General features: G+C 40.4%; 1 protein-coding gene across 1 annotated transcript in view; it reads right to left on the bottom strand.

Moving 5' to 3' along the window:
• The window catches only part of MYH9 (myosin heavy chain 9), a 70888-nt gene that overhangs the window by 8979 nt on the left and 38980 nt on the right, over positions 1-22929 (bottom strand). Inside the window, exons 9-28 of the mRNA XM_032687715.1 lie at positions 22361-22504; positions 18926-19021; positions 17728-17846; positions 16491-16643; positions 15175-15348; positions 14207-14380; positions 13512-13626; positions 10922-11115; positions 10466-10587; positions 10022-10091; positions 8914-9074; positions 8087-8195; positions 6079-6210; positions 5219-5425; positions 4587-4724; positions 3965-4088; positions 2962-3133; positions 2161-2373; positions 1585-1729; positions 892-1098 (exon numbers count right to left, since the gene is read on the bottom strand). Coding sequence (XP_032543606.1) covers positions 892-1098; positions 1585-1729; positions 2161-2373; positions 2962-3133; positions 3965-4088; positions 4587-4724; positions 5219-5425; positions 6079-6210; positions 8087-8195; positions 8914-9074; positions 10022-10091; positions 10466-10587; positions 10922-11115; positions 13512-13626; positions 14207-14380; positions 15175-15348; positions 16491-16643; positions 17728-17846; positions 18926-19021; positions 22361-22504 — 2969 coding nt within the window. The remainder of the gene's footprint in view (positions 1-891; positions 1099-1584; positions 1730-2160; positions 2374-2961; positions 3134-3964; positions 4089-4586; positions 4725-5218; positions 5426-6078; positions 6211-8086; positions 8196-8913; positions 9075-10021; positions 10092-10465; positions 10588-10921; positions 11116-13511; positions 13627-14206; positions 14381-15174; positions 15349-16490; positions 16644-17727; positions 17847-18925; positions 19022-22360; positions 22505-22929) is intronic.

The raw sequence follows: 22929 nt of genomic DNA, 5'->3' as shown, positions 1-22929 counted from the left end.
AAGTGAAAACTGAGGCACCTCTGAACAGTAAGGCATGTGTATATAATCTCTCAAGGAATGAATACATAATTTCCAAAATCCCAGGAATTAAATATGAGAAGTTGAAAAGAGAACTTTACTTGGGATCACCTCTGTTGCAATAGCCTTCTGGTTTTGGTTGTTTTGGGTTTTTCTAAGGCCTATATGGGATTTTAGACAGCCTGGTAAGCAATTATAAAAGCTTATATTTAACTAACTCTCTTCTATTTTAACTGCTTCAAGATTGTATCTAGTGTCTCAAAATTACATTTTCACACTCCAAAAGATAGTGCATACACTGCAATGCTCAACTTTTAATGACAACTCTCCATAAAGGAGAAGGCCAAAGACAACATTTTATGCGACTCAAAGGGATTTGTTGTTCCTTTGAAGAAATGAGGAGAAACCCTAAGTTTCCACATCACCCTTGAGCCACTCCTCAACACCATCAACCACATTACAAAGCTTCAAGACACTGTCTTCCAGGTGAGTTGCACGATCACCAGTGTGTCTGTGCCACTCTAGGTCCCCAAGCAGCTGAATGCTCACAGAACTGTGCTGTGCAAACCACTGTACACTGAAGGGGTGCAGACACGCTGACTCTTTCAGGCTTACGAAACAAACTCAAATGGCAACTGGTTATTTCACCTTCTCAGGGCTGCTCAAGGTAAGTGACATCAATCCAAATATCCTGGTCTGGCAATGAGTTAAGGAATTTGCATAGTCCTTGGGAAGCAAACTGTGGATTTGCTTTTTGTAGGAACCTTATCCTCAGGAGGAACAAGATTTGTCAAATAGTTACGAGGAGGTACCACCCTACAATCTTTTCTCTCCAGCCCTGGGCTGAAGCTAAGGAAAACCCAAGCCACTCACCTGCAGTTTGTTAACCCTCTCAGCCAGTTCAGTCTTCACTCTTTCGCCTTCTGTGAATTTCACCTGCAGTTCCTGGAGCTGAGCATCGACTTTTTTCCGCTTGTGCTCAGCATCCCCTTTGCCCTGCAGAAGAGCCTTCACCTCATTGGACAGTTCAACCTTCTCACTTTCCAGAGCTTGTTTTGCTTTTTCAAGATTTGCTTTCACCTGAAGAGGAAAACAAAAAGCAGCAAAACCCCTCAGACTTTAGATATGGCCACTGAGTACATGTTTCTTCCAACAAGCAAGTTAATGTTCAATGTTTAGTAGCTAATTTGTAGACTGCTTATTCAGAAAAAAACAATTTGAACTGCCTGCTACTGATAAGTAGGAAACAATCTAATACTCAGAGAAGACAACAATACAGAACAAAGACGTGCACCATCAGATTTCCTAATTAAAGGTGGTACAAGTCAACAAGTGCTAGCAGTGAAAAGAATGTCTTGGCTGTGCAGTATAACATGCCTGATGGTGTAAAAAAGAATGAATGAAACTATTTAAAACAGCTTTATATATGCTTCATAGCAAAAAATGATCTACCAAGGGAAGAATACATGTATCAGAGGCGTAGTATCATGAACACTTCATGCTCTTCTGCAGCTCTCATTTCAGAGAGGTTGACTGCTTTGGCCTTGTGTTTTCTGTTTCACATACCCGTTTGGTTTGTTCTAACTGCTCTGCCAGCTCTTCAATAGCTTGTGAATGCTTCTGCCTCATCTCTTGGATTTGAGCCTCATGAGTCTTTGCCTCATCTTCAAGAGTTTTCTTCAAAACCGTTACTTCTTGTTCTCTCTTTGACCTGAAAAATTCACAAATTCCACTTGGATGCCAAGGAGGGAATCAAGCACAAGTGTATATCCACCAACAGTACCTCTAATGCAGGAAAGTGCCGTGGTCTGTTTAGCCCTACAGGTTATAAAGACACTTTTCAAAGTCAGCACTTAGCATTGCATCCTTCCTAAGCACAAGCTGGCAGCATTACTTTCAGCCTGAAAGTATGAATGTTTCTGGGGTACCACTAACACTTTGGTTAGGGAGCAAATCAACTTTCTTACATCAGGTGAGGTAATGCAGTCTGGACTACAGCTTGCACACTACCGAGGCTGCCAACCAGCCTACCCTGACAAAGGCAAAGACTTGCTATGGTAAGAGACTGAATGCACCAGCATTTATTAAAAACAGTCAAAACCAAACCCAAATAAAGATAACACAGCTCCATGTTGGAGTTACCTCAGCTCTTGCTGAGCAGCTGTAGAATCTAGTGTGTCTTCTAGCTCTGTTTTCAACGCTTCCAGCTCTTCTCCCAGATCCCGCTTCTGTTTTTCAGCTTTATTCCTGGATGCTCTCTCTGACTCCAGGTCTTCCTGCAACTCAGTGATCTGGGATTCAAGTTCCCTGATCTTTTTCAGGGCCATGTTCTTCTGAGCTGCCTCTTCTTCCACTCTGTGTTCAACATAAGGTTTTGGTCAGAGCCAGACTTAAACCATACACAAATTAAAACGACCTGTCTTACCAAGAATAATCAAGAAAAAAAGCTGGTTTTGGTCAGCTCTACAATATTACATTCGGACTTTGATCCATGTATGATCTACAAATTCTAAGCTCTATTTCCCAATACTTGAGAGAGCACAATTTCTTATCTCAAAGAAGGGAACAGAGAGAGACTGACAACAGAAGAAAGCAGAAGAAAAAGCACTATTTTACACTGGAAATTGGACACTTAACTGAATAGATGAATACAGTAACTACCAGAGAGACAGTGTGTTGACACTACTTTTTAACCCCATCTGAAATATTACTGCTCCAGTGAAATGCATGCAGTGCCCATTACATTCATAGTCTAGTTCTGTATGGAGAATGTGGCAGTGAGTAGCAGCCAGAGAACTCTAACGTTGAGGACATGGATCTTTAACAGTGCACAGGCTAAAATACAACATCCACAAACTGCATTTAGTCCCTATTCCAAGTGACACAAGACAAGAAATACTTCCCAACCTGGTGGTCCCTGAACCCCACAGGTCAGGTTCTCACCTAGCTAAGGCTGCCTGCAGCTCCTCTTCCTTCTTGGCCAGCTGCATTTTGAGTTCTGCAATCTGAGCCTGCAGCTCAGCAATCTGGTCATGCAGATCACTGGAGTCCCCTTCAAGCTTCCGACGAGTCTTTTCCAATTCCTGCCTCTGCTTTTCCTCGCGTCGCAGGCGTTCTGATGAAGATGGGGACATGTTTAGTTACACAGATGACATATACTCAAAGAACATTGTAGAAACAGAGAAAAATAGATCTATTTAAGCAATAGTTTCTTTCCTAATACAACTGTCCAAACTGTAGCTGGAGTGCATTGTTCTGTCAGGACCTGTACATGCAACTACCCCCATATTTTGCTCTCAAACCACATCTGGGCAATTCCCTTCCCCTCACCTTACAGCCAAGCCTCCTTCCCCCTTTTCGCTGTAAGATCAGCAGCACAATGCCAGTCTCACACCATACAGGCATAAGCACTCATCAAGTGATGCTGAACACAAGGTCTACTCCCCCTTTACTGAAGCTAAAGAGGCTGGCTCCTGCTGTGTTAACCTGGGCAGTCTCCAGATGAAGAGCCCCCTAGAACTCTGAAGAACTTGTGTAAACAGGCTATCAGAAACAGCACTAACCCTGACAGACTGATGCTGCTGGAAGTAGAAAAGTGGAGACACTTCCACAGCAGGAGAAGAAAGAGAACCAGCCTCTCTTCTCCATTGGCCTGCTGCATTAGAGAGGATTTTTATTTAGATCAAGGGCTCAGCTGACAAGGCACATAACCTTCAGCTGGCCAGTGCACAGCTCTATCAAATCAATCAATAGCTTACACACTATGGACTGATTTTTAACCCCTCAGAAACTGGGAAGAACTAAAACTCTAGAAATGAAACTGAAGTTCAACAAATTTTAACAACACCTAAAACTAATTAGACAAGGTCTTTGCAGAATCTGTCTTTAATCCTAAAGAAAAAAAAAAAAAAACAACCCAAAAAAAACCTAAAAACCTCAAAATCACCTTCAAGGTCTGTGATCATAGCCTCATGCTTATTCTTGAGTTTGGCTAAACTCTTAGATTTCTCCTCTTCCTCTGTCAGGTTTGTTGTAAATTCAGACATTCTGTCTTCCAACAGTTTCTTTTCCTGCAAAATTGAGAGGGCAGTGTCAAAGCAGTAGCCAGAATTACAGGATATTTTGCCAGAGCTGACTCTGCGTAGAGATGTCAATGTCCTGAGTGCCTACTCCTGCTACAAACTCAGAAAGAAAAAAATCCTTTCAGGATCACAGACAGTATTCAAATAAATTTGAATTTAAATTAAAGATTTGTATTTGATGGTCCTTTCAAAACTGAAAGGGAAGTCTGTTAATGAAATAACTTGATACTGCTTGGCATAACAATGTATCAGAAAATGTTTGCTCATAGATCATTATTTAGTCAAGGCTACTTAAATATCACACAATAGCGACTGTCAAGAATACAACCAGGCAGTTAATCTCAAAAATTCAGGTCAGAATTCTCAAAGACAATACTGAATTAATTAATAAAATTCCCTGTAAGAGGGGAAAGGTCAGCCTTTGGAGGGTGGTTCCAAAAATACTTGTGTATTTTTAGCTTGTGGAAGAAGCTGCAGGAGTCTTACCTTAGCCAATTTGAGATTCTGATCTTCCAGAACTAGCACATCTTCTTCCAGTTTCTTCAATTTGGCCTCTGTGGTCACTTTTTCTAGCTGCAGCTTCTGCCTTGCACTTTCCTCTTCTTCAAGCTGCTCCTCTAGTTCCTTCACAACACACACAGAAAAGCAAGGTGTTGGTCAGTGCTGCTCACCTACCCATGTAACAGCACAGGGGTAATACTAAAATGGAAGGTTTCTTCACCCTTCCTTCAAGGTTTTATTAGTAGCTCCTAGAGTGACATCTCTGTCATGACTTAATGCAACATACTGCATCCTAACCAACAAGTTTTCTAGCAGAATAGACAATGCTATATTTTACAAAGAACACTACCTTTCCTAAAACAAAGCAAAGACTCCTCTAATTATTTGAGAAGTGGCCATCATCTTCAGGAACGGAATAGCTCGTTCCAGATGACTGACAGAATGCCTCAGGCTCAGCACCAGAATCGCTGCATTCTATTGCTGTTTCCACTGATAGATTTTTCTATGCCTTTTTTTCCCCCTGCTCTCTTTCATTTCCCTCCAAGTTGAGACAAAAGAACAACTCTAACCTTTACTAACCTCTTTACTGACAAGAGATAGCATTCCTAAGGCATTACCTGGATGTTCTGCTGCATTTTCTTCTTTTCAGCCTGAAGATGTTGACACCGTTCTTCCTCTTCCTCCACCCTTGCTTCCAGGTCATGACATATCTCCTCCAGTTCTTGTTTCTTGGCTGTCAGGCGGGCTCTTATCTCCTCAGCTTCAGCACAGAGTTCAGTTTCTGCTTGCAACTGTTCCTGAAGCTGCATCTTCTCTGCCATTAGCTACATTGGATGCAAAGCCACAAATAAGACAAGCTCCAACTTACCAAAGCACTTAGCAATCTGTGTTAAGTGAAGTTATGTGCTCCTGTGTTCCATGGCTACACTTTTAAACACTGCAGCACTCCCCTGCTCCTAATCAAAAGCTAAACATCAAATCACAGTTTCAAGTGTTCGTTCTCCTTCACAAACCACATGATGCAACCCCATATCATGTTAGCCTTCACAAATTTCTCAAGACCATATCCATTTGAAATAAGGATATTGTCTATTTTCCCCTGCAAAAGTAATGAATAATTAACAGCCCTACAGAAAAACAATTCTGCTTCCACCTTCTGTGTTCCAAACAGAAAGGATTCCATTAAAGATGAGACTGAATTCAACCAGCTTGCTACAATACTTAGCCAAAGGAGACTTTTCCTCACATAATGTCTCTAGAAGAGCAATAGGTAGTCACTGTACAAAATAACCTGCTGGAGGAACTAAGCTGGGAAGAGGAGCAAAGCAAATTGACCAAGATGACAGCTAAGTCCCATGTTTCAGCAAGCTGCAATCCTGCAGCTTGTCCATCAGACCAAGAAAGCAAAGGAAGTGTTCTCAAGCAGTTAGACAAGTATAGAGAGAACAACTTTTACACATCATATTTTCAAACTCACCTGAGCCTGGAAGGTCTCCATCTCAGTCAGTCTATTTTCTGCAGCTATCTGCTTCTCCTTGACCTTTATTAGTTCTTCTTCCTTGGCCATCATCTCTTCTTCCTGTCTGCTTACTTGCAGAAGGGGCTTCACCTGAAAGGAAAACCAAGGGAAAGAGATGTATACAAGGAACAAGGGAAACATAAAGAAATGCTCTTGCACTTGATAAGCACTGAATAAAAAACCATTTTTATTCATATTTGAAGGACTGACCAGTTCTTTTTTGTGAACATCAGGGGAATCAGAGGACTAGATATCATCTACTCTGTCAACAGCACACTTTCTGCCTGTCCATCTATTCCCCCGGAATGGGATGCATAAGGAAAGGGTTCAGTAATTTCCAGACCCTCAAGGGTTAAGTAGTAATAAGGAAGAGAATAAAAAAGTTGCAGTACGGGGGGAAATTTACATCCAAGTCAATGTCATGACGAAGGGACAGACTAAGGGATTGAGTACACTCTCAGTAAATCTGCAAATAACACCAAACTAAGCGGTGCCACTGATGCACCAGATGCCAACCAGAGGGACCTGGACAAGCCTGAGAAGTGGGCCCATGGGAATCTCATGAGGTTCAATGAGGCCAAGTGTAAGGTCCTGCACCTAGGTCACGGCAATCCCCTGTTATCAGTATAGGCTGAGAGGTGAAGGGATTGAGAACATCCCTGTGGAGAAGTACATAGAGGTTTCTGGTAGATGAAAAACTGGACATGAGCTGGCAACGTGTGCTTACAGCCCAGAAAGCCAATTGTGTCCTGGGCTGCATCAAAAGCAGTGTGGTCAGCAGGTCAAGGGAGGGGATTCTGCCCCTCTAATCTGGTGAGGTCCCACCTGGAGTACTGACTGTGTCCAGGTCTGGGGTACTCAGCCTGCTGGAGTGGGTCCAGAGGAGCATCACAAAAAATACCATAGGGAGCACCTTTCCTATGAAGACAGGCTGAGAGAGTTGGAGTTTTTCAGCCTGGAGAAGAGAAGGCTACAGGGAGACCTTATAGCACCTTCCAGTACTTAAACAAGGTTTCTAAAAATGATGGGGTCAAACTTTTTAGAAAGCCTGTTGTGATAGGACAAGGAATAATAGTTTTAAACTAACAGAGGGTAGATTTAGACGACATATAAGGAAGGAATTTTTTACAATGAGGGTGCTGAAACATTGGAACAGGTTTTTTTAGAGGTGGTGGATGGATACCTCATCCATGGAAACTCATAGTCAAGTTGGATGGGGCTCTAAGCAAATTGATCTAGTTGAAGATGTCCCTAGTTATTGCAAGGGGGTTGGATTAGATGACGTTTAAAGATCTCTTCCAACCCAAACTACTTGATAATTTTATAAAAAGACAAACAACATCCATCTCTGTGCCTACCCCATAAAACCCCTTAGAAGTAATTTCATAGGAAAGAGAAGAAAAGTTTAAACTCTGCTCTCAACTCTCATTTAGCTGCAAAGGCTCAAGGCTAAAAAGCAAGAAATCCCATGGATTTAGAAAAGAGACCATTTCTTCATGTGTTCATTGTCTTCATAAAGGTAAAATATGTATTAGTATTACAGTAAGATCAGACCTCAGTGCTTTTCCTTTGCTCTTACGATCCTGGACAAAGAGATGGCAAGCCACCCCCATAATAATAATTTTTGCCTAGCTAAATTGACTAGTCACAAGGCAAGTGACTCTCTGAAGTGCCACACCATCAAAGCAACTGATCCCCTTACTCTTCTTAGGCATAAAACATTAAAAGATGACTTCTGCTTTTCCACAACATTACTTGGATATGGTGTTGTATCTGATTTATGCATGGATATGCATGTGACATATTGCATAGCTACCAAATGTACTATGATATTCTCTGCCTAAATAAATCAAGGTGTAGTTTCAAGCCAGCCCAATTGCAGAGGGAGTGCTTTTTGTGCTCTGGTTCAACCTGAGAAGTTGAAATTGCAACCAAACTGTCGAAATTGCAAAGGGAAAAATATTACCTTGGTGAACAACCTCCACCACTGCCAGTTCCGCAGTTTCAAATAGGCAGCACAGTTTCTCTGAAGCACTTTCATAGCTGTCAGTTGCTGCTGGCGCTTGGCAAATGCTCTGCAAAGTAAGAGGAAGTCAGACAAAGGAACACACAGCAGCACACAATGCTCATCACCGAGCCCTTTCCAAGATACTTCTATGTTTTTTCTTTAGAAGGTTCTCTCCTAAAAAAACAGCAAAGTTTTCAGTGAACTTTCTCTCTTTTCAAGTTTTTTTCTGCTCAGGTAGGAGTGGTTATTCTTTCCTTTGTTCAATTTCCTATCTAATAATTTTTTTTCCCTAATGTCTTCTAATCTGAAAAGCCTCACTATTTTCACTTCCAGAAAGGGAGATCTGGAACAGAGGTGTGTCTTCCCACCAAACTGACAGGTACTACTTTTGTTTTTACAACTGTACCATTTGCAGCCCTGCCTAGTAGCTTATGAGAAATCCTACACCTCCTGGATCAGTACTGTATTACAACCTTTTCATTTTCACCTTTGCAATTTGCAACACTTTTGTCAAAAACCTGGTCTGCTGCATAATATTCTTATAAAGAGGAATAGACTTCATTGCTCAGGTAGTTTCTGGGATAGCAGCACACAGAGATTCTGGCAGGTGCCAGAAGTCTAGCCTTACAGAGATGAAAAAGCTCTAAAAGACCACAAACTGTTAATTATACATAACAAATAAATCATGACCTTTCTGGCAAAAAATAATTTCTAGCTACCTTTTCTTGAAGATAAACTTGTACATGAATAGGAGAAATACGTATCTGAAAAATTATGGTACTTACTTTCTGGCCAGGTAGCCTCTGCAGCATGCTTGGAAGCCAATAATGACATCTGTGATCTTCAGGTCTCTCTCTTCTTCAAGATGAGCAAGGACTCCAGCTCTGAAAAACACTTTACTCTGTCCAATTCTGTAAAGGTTGGAATCCAGCTCCAATGCTTTGATCTAAAATGAGAGAGAGAAGAATTCATGTCCTGCAAAGGCTGCTTCACGTGAAACATCACAAAACATATTTGTGTCCCATGACTGTATGACATCCCTTCCCTACAATGAGCTGCTCAGGTCAACCAAAGTTGCTAACTCCCAATAAAGTCCTGCTCTGTCCTAATTAAGAGGAGTTTGAGCTCAACCAAGCACAGCATGAAATGGAGGTAACCACAGACAGAAGATATGACAGAAAACACTGTTTTATACAACATCACATCAAGCACCCAGAATACAAGGAAGCTGTGAGGAACATGTCTAGTCCCTAGAGTCCTCTTCCTTTCCTAGAGGAAACACATCTGTTGATCCTTCCTAATCACTTTTCCCAACCTTAACCTATGTCAAAAAAAGACACCCCAACCCAACCTTCCTTCCAAGGATTTGCTGTCAATGCTTATAATTGTTAAGAATAATGAGCTATACTCCCTTCAGACAGAAAAAAGGGAATCTCTTACAGCCAAATTCAATTCAGTCTCCCCTAATCATCAAGCTAGAGCCAAAGCTTTTCCTTTGAAGCAGACAATTCTGCAGAAATTAATTGGAACCTTCACTGAAAGCATTTGTCAACAGCAGGCCATTACAAAAATTTTATTGAAGCTTATACTTTAAGCATGTGCTAGAGATAACATTAATGCTCATAAGCATTTGGATTCTGTGAACACTGCTGGCATCTCAAAGTGTATGCACCTGTGGAAACAGAAAGATCCTCTTTGCATAAGATTACTGAACCTCATGCTAGCCAAAAGCCTCCATTCATGAAGCCAAGAGAAGGCTTTTTGCAACCCTCTCTCAGACAAAACATTTGACTTTGGAATTTTAGTCTGATGCATTTAGCATTCACAACTCCAACTTTTAAATCACGCTCCTAAAGCTTATTCTATTCAAGCAGACTTTCTGGGATGTCTTACCATCAGCACGCAAGCCTGCTTTCCGTCCATAAATCCTTTGGGAATTGCATTTGGAGTTAAGATTTCATATCTGAAAACGAGAAAGCATCAGACTAGTTACACAAGTATATTTTAAAACAACAACAAACAAAATAAATCAGTATGCATTCCTATGCCATTATGAGTTTGACAGTTTAGAGGAAAAAATTCTATGAATTCTCTCTCTATTCAACAGAGTATGAAGTAGCAGTCTTGGATGGAGTCCTCTACACCTCACCTTAACTACATCCTTACTAGAAAAGTCAAAGATGCTTTTAGAAGGCTTAGTGCCAGGGAATACCGAGTTACAGATGTGCTGCCTTTGAAAAATTGGTGATCTAGTTGCAATAAAATACTTCAATTTTTGTACTTATGTCTAAACTTTGCCAGGGCAAAGACTGCTTTGGATTCTTTTCTAGGGCTCACCTTTGTCTGAATTCCTGGAATACAACTCTGTTGGGGAAACCTTGACGACAAATACGGATTCCCTCAAGCACTCCATTACAGCGAAGCTGGTCGAGGACCAAGTGGGGATCTAGTTTTCCAGCCTAGTGAGGAAAATGTATATTTTATAAATACCACAAAGCTTTTACAAAAGGGGCTTACCCCCTTGCCTCTCTCTCTTTTTTTGTAAAGCAGTCAGTTCTCTCTTCTCCAGTTAGAAACAACTGAAAGCTTTTATGCCACCTTATGAAGAACTACAAAGATCAGTCTCCAAAATTTTAGTAAGTATACAGTTATTTGGGACAACCTTAAAAAGATACCCTGAGAAAACAGGACCTCTTCAAGATCTTTTGCAAAACCTGACAAAAGATAGCAACCCACCCACATGCCCCAGGAAGCCCAGGTAAGACTGCCTGGGCTGTGCTGTTTTGACTGTACCTTTTTCTCATGGTTGGGGATAATGCAACGGACGAAGTTGGGGTTGGTGTTCCTCAAGGTAGCCATCAGTTTAGCCAGCTGTTCTTTATAGAGCTGTCCCACTGTCCGGAACATACCCTTCCTGGTTTTAAAGGCCCCTGGCAATGCTGTATCTGACATACCAGCTACCTGATCCAGCCCAACAATACGGTCAACTAGAGAGAGCACAAGAAAGAGTGTTAAAATTCAGCCACAAACAAAGGAAGCACTGGAACACACAAAGAACATCTGGGTAGAACAGGATCAATGAGAGGAGCTGCAGGATCCTTTTTGCTTCATCTCTACACAGATGTTGACTCCTGTACAGAAGTTGTGCAGGGATAGGAGCAGGAAGGAAAAGAAAGCATCAGCTTACTACAGGAAGTTTGAGTGATGGAGTTAAACTTACTCCCAAACATATTCTACTGATGCCCTGGATGGCAGCTCTGGAAGAGCAATCCAGAAGTGAGTTTTGGATGCTTCTACTTGCTCAGCTTACAATGTAAGACAACAAACCAAAAGTTCTAGCTGCTAGCCCAGCAGAGTCAACTCTTAGTTAACTCTGATCCAGAAATGGCCACAGACAGAGAAAAAGCCCAGCTTCACTCTTGCATTACAGGCAGGACTGGCGATCAGAAAAGCTGCATCCACTTGTAAACTGAACAAACATGGTCAAAGGCATGACAGAAACCAAACCTGAAGATACCACTGTTTGAGTTGGTTTTGGAATACAAGTATTCTATGACAGATATGAACAATACCACTAGGAGAGAGTCAGAACTCCCTGCCCCAACAGTTTCTCCACTATGCCACAGTGACATGCAAGCACTAATAAAGTCATCACCTTGATGGATGGACTCCACAGATCCTTTTTTTTTTCTTTTTTTTGCCTCAACAGAAGCCAGCTAAATCTGACAGTAGCAGGGGCAAAAAGAAACTAAAGCATTACTTTTTTCCCATTGCTTTTCTACATGGAGATAAAAATTCACCCATCCAACAAAAGTTAACTGTATCACTATAAATTTCCATACCCCCAGTACATTTTTATTAAGTGCTTCAAGCTACTTTTCACTATCTTGGTTGGTTGATGCCTACACTCAGGCTCCCAATCTTCACTTCAGAAAACACACCAGCTTGTGTTTAACTGTCTTCTGATTAAAAAAAAAAACACCACAACTGCTAAGAGACATTCCTACAAAAGAAAAACCAAGAAAGAATATTCTGATTTACAGCTAATATTAGTTTAGAACCGCTCACTTTTGCAGCAGTTGTTAGAATAGGGTCAAGGTTGCCTTGTCAGAAAGAAAAGAAGGTTATGTTACTAGATGACATCACAGGGAAATTCACAGAAGTGTGTCCCAGATTGTGGTTTTAACAATCCTCTTAAAAATCTTGAGCCCTGCAATCTACATCAAGATAGCAAAAAGGACAGTCACTGCAACAGGAGATCCAGCAAAGAACAATAAATGAAAACCGATAAGCTGTAGTCAGTTGACATTTCAAGTCCAAAAGGAGCATCACACAGCAAAGGCCTTGAGAGGCACAACTTGGTGACAGCCATTTTTGATCCAGTAAAAGTTCCTTTGCCAAACTAACTTTCTTTTAAATGATCAGCTGTTGAAGTTAAATTACAATACTAAAACTAATGTTAAACTGGATTTCAGTTTATAGGCAGTCTTGAAAATCTTCCTTCTAAATCTTGCAAGAAATACAGCCTTGCTAACTCTACATTCAAACAGTTGTCAGGGACTTGCCTTTAGCTATTCCTATCCAAGTCTTGCAAGAGCAACTTTTAGCACCTCAGTATATTCCTATTTTTCTTGTATTCACTTGTAAGGTCAGTTTTACTTTCGTTTTAAAATCCATGAGGAGCTACGAGCACAAAGCAGAGGAAATGAACAAGAAAGACAGGCAGGTATGACAAAGGGACAAAGAGAAGTTAACGGAAGCATTTCTTGCATGGCTCTAGGATGCATTACACACATGACACGACAGCTGGGTTTCTCAGTCACCTGGTTCTAGATGAAGAATAGGAAAGTGTTGATAGAAATAGGCTCTCTGAACCTTCTGCATCTCTGCAACAGACAGAGACGTCAAAGAAAACCTACCACAGAAAGTGACAGTAACAGTAAGACTCAAAAGCAGATAAACCCAGAGAAGATAAGAGTAAAATACTGAAGAACACTGCAGAAAGAGCACACTAGTTGCAGGACTGAAAACATAGGTTTGACCTCAGATCTTGAGTTTGAGTGCTGCAGCTAGGCAAGCTGCTGGGACGTAATGGCACATTCATATTTTATCCCGGCATTCTTGATTTTGAGAAATAACTGCGATATATATTCAGGAAGCTTAATGTATGTTGGTGGAAGTGAGCCCTTCTCTTGAGTTACAGCAAAGTTTTAATGAAATACCATAATCTAAGCAAAGGATGTTCCAGACAATGCTCATCTTGGTGATTTAGTCTTTAGAGGAAAAAAAAAACCAACACAGCTCATCATAGAGTTTTGATGATCGAACAAACTCTTCTACATAAAACAAGAGAAAACAAATTAAATTAAGGTTAATTACATACCATCTTTCCACAGCTCAGACACAAACTTATCCGACGACTGGTGGAGAAGAGTAGCGATATTATCATTCAGTGGATCCATGTTCTTCATCAGCCATTCATCCGCCTTATAATCCACCTGGAGAAGACAAACACATCAAGAAAACTGGAGGGCAATTTTCTGCACCCTAAGATGCATCAACATCTGGTGCAGTCAGTAAAAGTAGCTGAGGTTTGCACAATCGACAACAGATTACCTCACCATTCTTGGATTTGCCATCTAAGTAAGCATACCTACGGATTTCAAACCCTTACAAACAGCTGCATGTTCTGTTCTGTCAGTAAATGCTAGTTTGCACCACCCAGAGTGTGACACAAAACAACTGCATTATAATTTTTGCTGATGAAGTCTTGATGCAGGTTTCTGAAAAGCACCTCCAATCTCACCAAATCACAGAGAACAAATTTAAATTGCTGTCAGTTTGACGTGTCTTGAACTATAGATATGTATTTCAAGTTTGAGATTATAGATACATATAAACTTGCAGGCAAATCCCCTTAGGCACTGTAAGTTCCATAGCAATGGAACAATTTCATGGAATCTTCCCATAGTTTCTTATAGGCAACCATTTTGGTGAGTAGCCATTTCTAAGAAGCAGTGGTTATACATTACAAAATACAGTAGACATTCCAGTGTTCACATTTTAGCTATTCTTTACCTTGCCAGCATAATGTATGATACAGAAGTCAGCTTTGTCTTTCAGTTGTTTTGGCTTCTGAAATTTGGGGTGGGTGCCTTGTTCTTGCACAACTTTTTCCACAAAGCTTTTGTCTGTCGCTTTTGGGAACCAGCACTCTTCATCCAGAAGGGCCAGTATACCAGGAGGTCCAGCCTTAAAGAAGGGAAACATCACAACATCATTAAATACATGACTACACCAATAACTAACACCTTTAGATGGCTAGAGGAGAAAGAAAAAGGATTCCTAAGCCTGATCCACATCACATTCGCCTGTTGTGTGGTATCAGTTTAACTACTTCCTTAATAATAGAAATTGTTAATAATTCTTCAATATCCTTATCTGAATTCTGATGACTTTTATGAGAAAGTCTCTTCTATGACATTTGTCTAGGTTGTTTTTTGGGGAAAAAAATTTCTTTTTTTAAATAAAACAAACATTATCACACCATTCTCTAAATATATCCAGGTGTCTAAATGCAGAATGCCATAGGAGAAAATTTCACAAACTAGTCCTTACTATTGGAACATCTATTAGGAAATTTATAAATTTTCAAGTTTCATAAGAGCAGAATGAAACCAACAGTGATTCACAGCTTCTCATCACAGCTGTAGTTAAGTAACTTCACACTACTTATGGTAAGCTACACATACATCTAGTACTATGCAGATATACACAAATGAAGACAATTTAGTGAGAGGAAAAAGTGGCTGACTATATCTATTTTCATGCAGTATTTCCTACAGAACTGATACTAACAGCTCTATTGGTAACAGACTTTCAGACAAAGAAGAAACTGTTCATTTCTGCTTCTAATCATCACAGTATCCGTAGAAAATTACAAAAGCTAGAAGGTCAGTTTCCAGACTACAGGTAGAGGGGATGTCCTCAGTGACAAAATCAGTGCAGCCATTTCTTGCTGCTCCATGGTAGAACAACAAGCTTACCGGCTTCTCTATGAGGTCAATGCAGGGCTGCAGATCCAGGCCAAAGTCAATGAAATTCCACTCAATGCCCTCCCTCTGGTACTCCTCTTGCTCCAGAATGAACATGGTGTGGTTAAAGAGCTGCTGCAACTTTTCATTTGTGTAGTTAATACACAACTGCTCAAAGGAGTTCAGCTAATGAAGAAAAAAGCAGAAAGATGTTTGAACAATTGCTTTTGTAGACACACCTACTATTCTCTTAGCACAAAAGATTGTATCTGTAGTTGAGGAATTTAAGCCAGTGTTCTGTGTGGGGCAAACAGTCCATTGTCAATAACCCCTTTGGTTATGAACTGCCTGTACTGTCACGTGCCACTGCATCACTGCTGCAATCCCTAGGGAAGTTCATACACTTTGTTCCTCAGACTTTGCAAAAGAATGTTTAGTTGTAAATAGCAGAAGAATTATTGCAGCTGCTTAACCCAGGAACAGAAAAGACTCTGGTTTTCTCACAAATGCAGAGCTGACAAGTACTCTTCATACGAAGATGAAGCAACAGAAGCCTAAAGACAAATTCCTAAAAGCGTATGGACTGGAAAGTCTCTTTTTAATCCTCATATATAAAATCAGAGCAAGGAAAGTGAGGGAAATTTCTTCAAAATTTCTAAAATTCTTCAAACAGTAAGGACAAGATAAATAACCTCCAGTGCATTTTTATGTTAGACCGCACAAAAGATAACGTAGCTTCTAAAGAGAATGGTCCAGTTCTACTTTCTCCATATTTCAGTAACTCCTAACCATGTTATTTCTGCTCTTCTCCTATTTATGACATCCACCAACCATGAAACCAAACCAAACAAACAACCAACAACCAAAAAAAAAGTAGAAAAAAAAAAAATCAACTTTTCTGTGCCCTAGTTTTCCATTTCATGAATAAATGGTGCAATTGCATATGAACTAGATCCAGCATAACACAGGTTGACAGGAGCTGCCTGGCTGGGATAACAGCAGAATACTTCTTTTCTGATGGCAGTCTATGGTTGCTTCAGATTAAGTATAATGCAAAGCCACATTCTAAAATAGTTTCATAGAATCTGATAAAGGTTTGACCTAACAGTTCACTGTCACCTGTAGAAGGAGCTCCCACTTCCCCTCTCTCTCATCTCTTCCTCAACCTTCCTTCAGTTCTTCCTCTCCTTCATGAGATTTTATGCTTTTTTTGTGGAATACACATCCTTTCCAAAACTATGTTATTTTCCAGTTTTAAAATTATTTCCTTCAGCAGTCTTTGCTCCATATTAAACTGTACTGAGTGCAAGGACCTGACATCTCCTTACCTCAAAAATCTCAAAGCCAGCAATGTCAAGGATTCCAATGAAGGATGCACCCTGTCGCTTGGTCTTGTCCAATGCTTTGTTGATCCGCATAACCAGCCACCGGAACATACGTTCATAAGTGGCTTTAGCCAGCGCTTCAATGGCAAAATCAGCCTAAGTAGCAAAAAGATGAACATCAGGAGTTACATTATAAACCAAAGAAAGGCACAGAGTACACTGTTTCAGGACCTAACAGCTCAACTGTAGTCTGAGATTTTTCTCTCCACCACCAAATTCAGCAAACAAGGCTTATTTCAGAGGTTCTTCCCAATGAAAAGCAGATGGCATACAGCCCCATATACAAGAGCAAAGATTTTGTCTCTAAATTAGCATGTCAAAACAAAATTTCAGGATCGTGACTGTTGGAGAAACCAAGAGTTGGAATTAAAGAAAGAAAAGCTAAATCACCTCCAAAAAAACTGTAATAACATGGTGTTTCACAAGCCCAAAGAAAAGAATTTAAATTCTTTTGTAACTCTGGATTTGTGAAGCCAAATCCTTCCCTGACACCACCCTACCTGTGTTTGACATAAATACCACGTGTACTAAGAAATTAAACATCAAAATGCAAAGGCAGCATGGAAAGGCAATCTGTGACTGTTTCTAGCCTTCAACCTCTTCCCAATCCCTTCCATGTTATGGGGGCATGTTTCATTACTTAAAGAATAATGATGTGTTCATAAGGAAGCTGGGCAGTGAGTAAGCACAGGGGCTTTGCTCCATTCAAGCAGCCACTAGCTCCTAGGTCAGGCTTCATTTAGAGAACAACCAGACTCAAGAGTGTTACAAAATTTCCAATCAATTTCAAGGGTGAGAAGCAAATGTTTCCATCCTTGTAGCTGACCTACTCAAAGATAGTGCTTTTTGTATTACACCAACTCAAAAACGTCACCCTTGCACACCACATTGAAAGAACTTATTCCCTACAGACAGCCAGTCACCAAAATTAGGGGACTTGGGCTTTTTTTTGTTGTTTTCTTTAGGACGAGAAAAAGTGCTATAGGGGCAGGGTGATTTCTATCTTTACACAGATCAAATGAGCAAATACTAGAAAAAATATATATGCTACATTATTCAAGTGTATTATGTGTAGTCATAAAGACGGTTAATAAACACTACAGAAACCTCTAATACATTCATTAGCTTTGTGGTGGTAAGATTAGACCAAAGTACTCGTTCATTTTTAGAGAACACATACCTGCTCTTTGGTTTGAGCTTTCTGCACATAATCTCGACCAACTTTGATGCGAGGAGTCAGGATGCCTCTAGTGAAATCTGTCACATTGATACCCAAAAGGTGAGACACTTTCTGAGCCGCTGAAGATGAGAAGAGGAAACAAAGAGATTAATATTATTTTGTTTTTCTCACAGAAAACAAGAGAAAAAGAAAAACATTCCGGGGGAAAAAAAAATTTAGAAAAGCTAGGAAACAGCTTACGAAAAAATGTTAAATGAAGAACACGTTGCTGAGACAAAGTATCTTCCTAATCAAAAAAATCCAAGAAAACTCTCTTGCAACCCATTCTACAGGTTATTGATTTTCTCCAGAATCCACAAGAACAAATTTGAAGCAATAGATTCATAACACTAAATCATAACACAGAAGATTTAGAAAATTCGTCTGTAATCAATTTAAAAATACATCACATAATAGATGTCTTAATCAAGATAATTGTTCTGTCTTCATCTACTGATTAGTCTTTGAGGCAACTCCGTATTTCAGATTCAAGATCCAAAACCCAAATGGTTTACTCTCCTCCGCAAAATGGCAGTTAGAGCATATTTTCAGTAATATAGCAAAAAAAATAAACAGTGATAAATTAGCACCTTCTCTATTTCTGCATTACATCTACAATGAAGGTCTAAGAGTTAAATCTTCCAAGAGATAGTCTTCTATCATATGAAACACAGTACTATTTACACATGCAACAACGGGCAGTGCAATTAAAATATGTACACATACTTTATATCCACCACAAAACTATTCACCACTTCACTCTTACAGTTACAAGACTACTACTGTCAGCAAAGAACATTCCTTAAAGTCTGATAATATAAGTTTGAAGGAGCAATTATTCCAGCCTGGTTAAAACACACAAACACTCAACATATTCCACTAGAGTAATCCTTTTCATCTGGTCATCACACGTACTTCCTGCCTAGCCCTGACACAAGAACAGTGCCACATTCCTGCCCATGGGTGGCTGCAAACACACGCCTGGCAAAACAGTGTGTATTTGTATGGAGCATGCCAGCTCCTTTGGCAAATAATTCACCTTATAGAAAAACAGGATTTCAGCATTCCATACATACTGTAGTACATTCTCCTACTTGCAAGAACTTCCTGTAGGCTTTTTTCTGCATTTTTCTTTGGTGGGGAAAAGGAGATTGTTTACCTGTATTGTCTGGCATAGAGGCTTGGTCTGTATTACGCTCCTTCTTGAAGACTATGTTGCCAAGTTGAAGAACACCTGAGATAACCTTCAGCAGACCTTTTAAAATAATAATAGTAACTCAGTGTCAGACATCACCGAAAGCCCTGATATGACTCAGTTACCTTTCCTGACGTGGTTAAGAGGCCCTCCTTAACATCCCAAAGATCCTTCTGAAAAAAACACTACAGACAATTCCTTTACATGACTCCCATTCAGGACACAGAACTTGCCTTATCTTTTCTGTGCAAGATTACACAGCCTAGAAATTTACCCATTCTCAACATCACTATAGAACAGTGAGAGATGGGACTGAGGGCAATGAGCCACCTAAATCACCTGCATTTTTTGATAAAACATTTGTTCTCAGTTAGAGGTTCAAAACCAACTCAATGAATTCAATACTCAATTTTCCTCAATGATTACTGTTAAACACAGGAGATAGTTAAGAGCACAAACCAATTAAAGAAGAATTTTTTTCTTTAACCCTGTTACACTTTCAGCTCCCTGACCAAGATCTGTAGTCCTCAGAGACATACATTATAACATATGGAAGGCAGCAGGATGTAGGAGAAAGTGCCCATACTGTAAGTATTACTAATTACATGCTGAAGCACCCCACCCTATTGCTAATGATATATTCATACTTTTCAAATGGTGCACATCATAAAAGCAATACCAGGTGCCAGGACAGGAAAGACATTTTTTGATGCCACAGTCTCAATTCAATTTTGACCATGTCTCAATCAAAGCTCACTGGATAATAGCTTCTAGTTGCCTTGAGCAAAATAAACTGCCAGTCACTTGCAAAGGGGATCTTATATCAAAGATTTCTTTATCCCCCAATTTCTACCTGTTTGTGCTGGTTTTGGGTGAGATAGAATTAATTTTCTTCACAGTAGCCGTTAGGGGCATGTGTTCTGGATTAATGCTGGAAACAGCATTCATGACACAGGGATGTTTTAGTTACTGCTGAGCAGTGTTACATAGAGTCAAGGCCTTTTCTGCTTTCCAGTGAGGAGGCTGAGGGTGCACAAGAAGTTGGGAGATGACAGAGCAGGTTCAGGTAACCCCAGCTGACGCAAGGGATCCCTACAAAATGACATCACGCTCAACATTTAAAGCTGAGGAAAGAAGATGGAAGGGGGGGATGTTGGGAGTGATCATGTTTGTCTTCCCAAGTCACTGCTATGCATGATGGAGCCCTGCTTTCCTGGAGATGGCTAAACACCTGCCTGCCCATGGGAAGTGGTGAATGAATTCCTTGCTTGGCCTTGCTTCGCTTGCATGTGCAGCTTTTGCTTTACCTGTTAAACTGTCTTTACCGTGACCCACAAGTTTTCTCCCTTTTACTCTTTTGATTCTCTCCCCCATCCCACTGGGGGAGAGTGAGTGAGCAGCTGTGTGGGGCTTAATTGCTGGCTGGAGTTAAACCACAACACTATTACTGAAAGATTTGTTTTAAAACAAATATCCTTTTGATAAGAGAACAAACAAAGGCTCCATATGTGCTGCATGAGTAGTAAACATATATGTTTGTGATTGCCCTGCTCTACTCTGCACTCGTGGAGCCTCACCTCAAGTCCTGTGTGCAGTTTTGGGTGCTACAATAAAAGAAAGATATAAAACTATTATGGAGTGTCCAAAGAAAGGCTATGAAAATAGTTAAGAGCCTTGAGGGGAAGCCGTAGGAGGAGCGGTCGAGGTCACTTGGCTTGTTTAGCTTGGAAGAGACTGAGGGGAGCAGCCTACAGTTCCTTTACAAGGGGAAGTGGAGGGGCAGGCACTACACTTCTCTTTGGTGACCAGTGAAGGACCCAAAGGAATGGACTGAAGCTATGTCAGGGAAGGTTTATGCTGGATCTTAGGAAAAGGGCATTGGAACAGGCTCCCCAGGGAAGCAGTCACAGCACCAAGGCCATCAGAGTTGAAGTGTTTAGAAAATGCTTTCAGGCACACGGTGTGATTCTTGGGGTGACCCTGTGCAGAGCCAGGATGCTGATCTTTGATGACTCTTCTGAGTTCCCTCTAAATCAGGATATTATATGATTCTATGTTCCTAGAGGCATGTTATGAAATTCAGTGGTTTGACAGCTGCATCTGGAGTCCTAGCACCTGAACAGACATCTTATTTTGATATGGTCTTATAAACAAAGATAGTGTTTAGATTTTACATCTACCACACAGCTAGGCAGTTCTTCCAAGCCTGTAAGGAACATTAAGGCACTTGACCCTTTGAAGAGCAAGTACAAACCACTAAAGCTATTTTTGCTGTAGTGGCTGGAACCAATAGCTCACCAATATGTGACAGCAAAGACATGCCCTAGAGCATACATTAAAAAACTCAAAAAACTGAGCATAGGAGGACATCCTGACAATGAATTAGGCTGCCAATTTTTTTATTTGGTTTAAGCAAGTTTCTCTTCATGGACATACAGCAGTTTCAGCCTCAGATGATCCAGAATATCAAGAAGGCTATTAAACTGGATAACAACAGCATGGATTTTTAGTAGGCTGGACTGTGAAGAGCAATATTTAAGGCAGAGGCACATATTCCCTACAGCCACAAGAGCTGCAACCTCCAGCAGAGGAGGTGGTGACCTCAAACCACCACAGATGCTTGCTTGCTTCAGCATAGAGAATAACAGTCCTAGTTTTAGAAGACCATATACATTTGGAAAGTGAGATTTTACAGAACACTGATTCTGAACCAGTGAGGTAGATCATGAAAGAGAGCACAGGGCGCTGGTGAATACATATCACTGCACTTTGTGCTGGCTGAAAGCAATTCCATCTTCCCTGTCATGGAACTGTGCTCCCAGTATCAGACAATATTAATTTCTGATCAGCAGTTCAGTGTTAAGCTGGAAAGAAAGGCACTATGACCAGCCCATTCTCAAAGGACTAATCCAGCAGTGGTTGGATTAGGTATTTTAAAGCCACTGCTTAGGGATAGGGGGAGCACACAAGCCTTGAATTGCACAAGAGAATTGAGGGGATTCTTGTATCTTGGATGTGTCATTCATAAACTGGGTATACAGCCCTCAGACTGGGAACAAAAACAGCAAGAAGTATGTTTTCATTAGCTGTTTGACTCCTATAGTGAACTGGATAAACTGAAACTGTGCTGGTAGATCCAGAGGTGGGTCACTCCAAAGTCACTAAATTTTATTACTTGCACACTGTTCACTTGGAGCACGGGGGACAGGAATGAACACAAGCAAAACTAAACAAAAAAGCAAACAAACAAACAAAATAAAAATAATAATAAAAAAAACAAAACAAAACAAACCACAAAAACAAAAACAAAAAACCAAATCAAAATAAAAAAAGAACCTCAGAACAAAAAAGCTCCAGAGACATGATCTGTTCCCTCTTTTGTTCCTTGCATATTCATACCTATCTGCTCTTCATCTGGGATGCCCATGATCTTCATTGCCTCCATGGTCTCCAGAAACATGTCTTTGTCTTGCTGGCCTGGGATTGTAACATGCCCATTGGAAAGGAAGCGGTATTTGTTGTAAGGCTCCAGCAGCAGATCGTCTTAGGAAAGAATTCAGAAAGAAGTTACTATGGTTGGGTTTTTTTTAACAGACAACAAGCTACCACCAAGAAAAATTTCTGACTCTCATATACTACCAGGCACTGGATGAATCTGGAATTAAGCCCAGTTTTACTGCAGGCTGAACATTTAATGTATTTTAGATAAAATCAGAGTTTTTCTGTCTCATTTTTTTCTATTCCTTCCTTTGGACTACTCCACCAAAGCAGTGTCAATCATCATTATGCCCTAAGTCTATAAGAAGCAGGGATTAATTTGAAAGTAAATGTGCCTTTAATTTCAGATACCTCATTTGTTTCAAGTTAGATAAAAGTTAATATATAGTTCTTGAAACAGTAGCTACTATGAGAAAATCCTCTCCTTGTGTCCTTCCCTCCAGATCAATTTGCAGCTCTTGCATAACACA

This window comes from Chiroxiphia lanceolata, chromosome 5 (genome assembly GCF_009829145.1).
Source record: "Chiroxiphia lanceolata isolate bChiLan1 chromosome 5, bChiLan1.pri, whole genome shotgun sequence".
NCBI lineage: Eukaryota > Metazoa > Chordata > Aves > Passeriformes > Pipridae > Chiroxiphia > Chiroxiphia lanceolata.
This window is presented reverse-complemented; position numbering and strand designations above follow the sequence as displayed.